This window comes from Volvox carteri (assembly GCF_000143455.1).
Source record: "Volvox carteri f. nagariensis unplaced genomic scaffold VOLCAscaffold_71, whole genome shotgun sequence".
Taxonomy (NCBI): domain Eukaryota; kingdom Viridiplantae; phylum Chlorophyta; class Chlorophyceae; order Chlamydomonadales; family Volvocaceae; genus Volvox; species Volvox carteri.
Genome location: NW_003307614.1, coordinates 408,032 through 411,106, shown reverse-complemented (window position 1 = coordinate 411,106; position 3,075 = coordinate 408,032). Strand labels below are relative to the sequence as shown.

The 3,075-nt window shown below is 54.7% G+C and overlaps 1 protein-coding gene across 1 annotated transcript in view; it reads right to left on the bottom strand.

Moving 5' to 3' along the window:
- The window catches only part of VOLCADRAFT_98382 (uncharacterized protein), a gene marked incomplete at both ends in the record, with an annotated part of 5,030 nt that extends 1,955 nt beyond the window's left edge, over window positions 1-3,075 (bottom strand). Inside the window, 5 exons of the mRNA XM_002957241.1 lie at window positions 57-121; window positions 487-638; window positions 2,439-2,511; window positions 2,763-2,847; window positions 2,936-3,075. Of these exons, the coding sequence (XP_002957287.1) occupies window positions 57-121; window positions 487-638; window positions 2,439-2,511; window positions 2,763-2,847; window positions 2,936-3,075 (515 nt within the window). The remainder of the gene's footprint in view (window positions 1-56; window positions 122-486; window positions 639-2,438; window positions 2,512-2,762; window positions 2,848-2,935) is intronic.

Here is a 3,075-nt window from a genome sequence, read left to right as displayed (position 1 = left end):
TAGTCGTGCTACCTTGTTTTTCCCCACCTCTCCCTCCTCCCCCCGTGCCCCCTCACCGGTAAAAAGGCAGCAGGGACGTCCAATCCAAGATGTGGTCCCGGGCAACCAGCCCCGAGAGGTCCTGAAACCAGGCAGAGCGCAATTGAGGTGGGTTGGTACGGCAACGTACAGCACCGTGTGATGAGTCTGTGGCCGTAACGGTTTCCTGGCAACGACGAAAGGCGGCACGGTAGTAGTACAACGCAGTACGGCGCAGCCTTACGCATTTTGGAGAGATACACACACGCATCCCCTGGCGCCCCTCTCCCATCTGCGGGAGAGATCTTATGTGGTCTTTCCTTTGGGCCTGGCCTGCAGTCCCTCTGTGGCCAGTGTCGTCAGGCCCGGTCAGATACTTGTAACCTACACCCCTACATACACACAAGCATACACACACAGATACACACACAGACGTACATACGCGCACCCCCCTGGGCCCCCGTCTACCTGGGGCACCCCCAAATAGATCATATCGCCCGCCTGTTGCCCCGACAGCACGTAGGCATGGAAGCTGCGTTCGTGCTTGATCTCCTGCTTGAGAAACACGTCAGCCGTCGCCGGGTCCAGCAGCGTCCAGCTGACGGGCGCCAGTCCGTTGGCTGCCGCGGAGCGATGGGTGGGTGGGGTGAAGGGGGAAAGATGGCCGGGGGGAAGGGGGAGAAGGGAGGAAAGACGAACCAACCACGAATGAGTGAAGCTGCTGCCAAGGAAAGAATGTACATGAAGTAGAAACTGATCGAAAAAAGGCGTTCTTGAAGGCGGCGACATCGGGAGAAGCGGGTAATAAGACCACCAGGGAAGGGGAAAGAAGAGAGACGAGAGCCAACTGGGGAGTGGTGGGTGGGATATGCGAGATACGGAGAGGTACGTGAACGATGTAATTGCCAGCAGCAGCAGCAGCAGCGGGTGTTCAGCGGCCGGGCGGGGAAGGTTTCAGGAGAAGGAGCGCGCACACTTCAACGGCTGTGTGTATGTTTGTGTGTAGGTTACAAGTATCCGACACTTGGGCCTGATGACACTGGCCACAGGGGGGCTGCTGGCCAGCTGGCCCAACGGAAAGATTGCTCAAGCTCTCTCCCTACGCGAACTGGAGAGGGGCGCTAGGGGGGCCTCTGTCCCCTCTGTTACATATCGATCCGGGCCTGACACTGGCCAGGGGGGCACCTAACCGTATATACCCCAACGGGAATGAGCGACCGCTGAAGCACTCCATCACGTGTATCGTGTGTGTATGTATGTGTGTATGTGTGTATGTGTGTGTATGTGAACATGTTTGAAGGCTACAATTCTCGGACCGGGCCTGACACTGTATGTATCTTAATGATCTTAGGAGCCGTCATAAGGGAATGCCGATGGCGGTACGCGAATATCTTCGTACTGAACCCGAGCTCCGTAATCACGACCTGCTGCGACCCCTGTTAGATTTTTCCGATATAATTTGTAGCTGCTGGACGTAGCTGCTATTGAATACTTCAAGAAGACGTTGGACAGCAGAGGCGACATGGAGAGCCCGTAGGGCGAAGGGCGATTGGATGGTGGGCGGCTAGAACGGACTAGACGGATAAAAAGAGGGCACATAAAACCATATTCCTATCCCTAGCTAGCGGACAGAGCAAAGGGCCATTATGCTACAGCTGCGTGTGCGGTGTGGTAGCGACAAAGCAGGGTGCCCCACCCCCTGGCGGGGCCACAACGAACCCTTCCCCCGTGAGACGTCGATAAGGTTGACTGACCTGTGAACGATGGGAAAACGATGTTGGAGCAGCAGCAGCAGCAGCAATAGCAGCAGCAGCAACAAAAGCAGCAGCAGCACCAATAGCAGCAGCAGCAGCAGCAGCACCAATAGCAGTAGCAGCAGCAATAGCAGCAGCAGGAGTTAATAAGTGTCAATCAGAGGATGTGCGCGGGCAATTCCAAAGGCCACAGGAACACACACGCTGCGCACCGGGGGCCCTAACTAGGAGAGAGAATAGGAGAGAAAGAAGTAAAGGAAGGAAGAGTAGTACATCGCACTAGGAGCAAATAGGTACGGTGCAATCAAGTACGGTGAAGGTACTGGACTACACTGACAGAGGGCTAGTACATAAACCAAAGAAAAACGGCGGCCCTTGACGCTGTGAATTGGTTTTAATGATCTTTGGAGCCGCGATGCGGGAAACCCCGAGGGTGGTGATGATGCTGCCAGGTGGTGTTTGTGTGTGCTGGAGCAGGGTGAAGATCCCCCACCCGGGCACCCGAAAGCCAGATGTATGCGAGATCCATCTTGGTCAAGTCGGTCATGTCAGCAGGCTGTATGAGCAGATGAGTTCCAGCCGACCCAGATCTGCCCAGAGGCATCCCGACCCGCTCCCCAAACCAGCTGGACGATTCAATGGAGCCTTCTTAGGCCCCACGCTCACCTGCTGCAATGCGGTTGACTGATTTGACCAACGGCAACAGCGAGCTGACGTTCAAGGCAGCAATGCGCAGCGACTACGCAGTGAACAGGTTGGCAGTATCAGAAGGAGGGGGTCGGTCTTGCCGTGCTGAGACACGTGATGGATAGAGAATTGCGAGAAGGATTAGTTCATGCGGGGAAGTGCTGTACGGAGAAGTAGTTCTTGACCTCTTCAGCGGGACAAACGTCATCAAAAGCTAAAATGAGTCACGAAGAAAATATCTGCCGGTGATGCAATGGTAGGGCAGTGCAGTTGGTCACGTGAATCAAACAGCGCGAAGCTTACCGTGTTATTATTCCCAAGCCCGGCTTGTATTGCGTGCCCTCTCAATAAGCATTTAGATGTGACTCCTTGAATTGTTACGTCAGAACTGTTACTGGAAAGGCACATGCCACTGGCAGTTAAGGGATCGCCTAGGCCAACTCTCGTCAATAGTAATTAATGCTATTCAAACGCACCTCGGTACTTTACAATTTGCTGTATGTCTTACAGCATCCATTGCACATCCGACAAAGGCGTCCTCCCATAGCTCGGAAGTCCCCGAAGCAAGGAACACGCCAAAGCTGAAAATTGTGAGGGCCCAGACTGCCACCTTCAT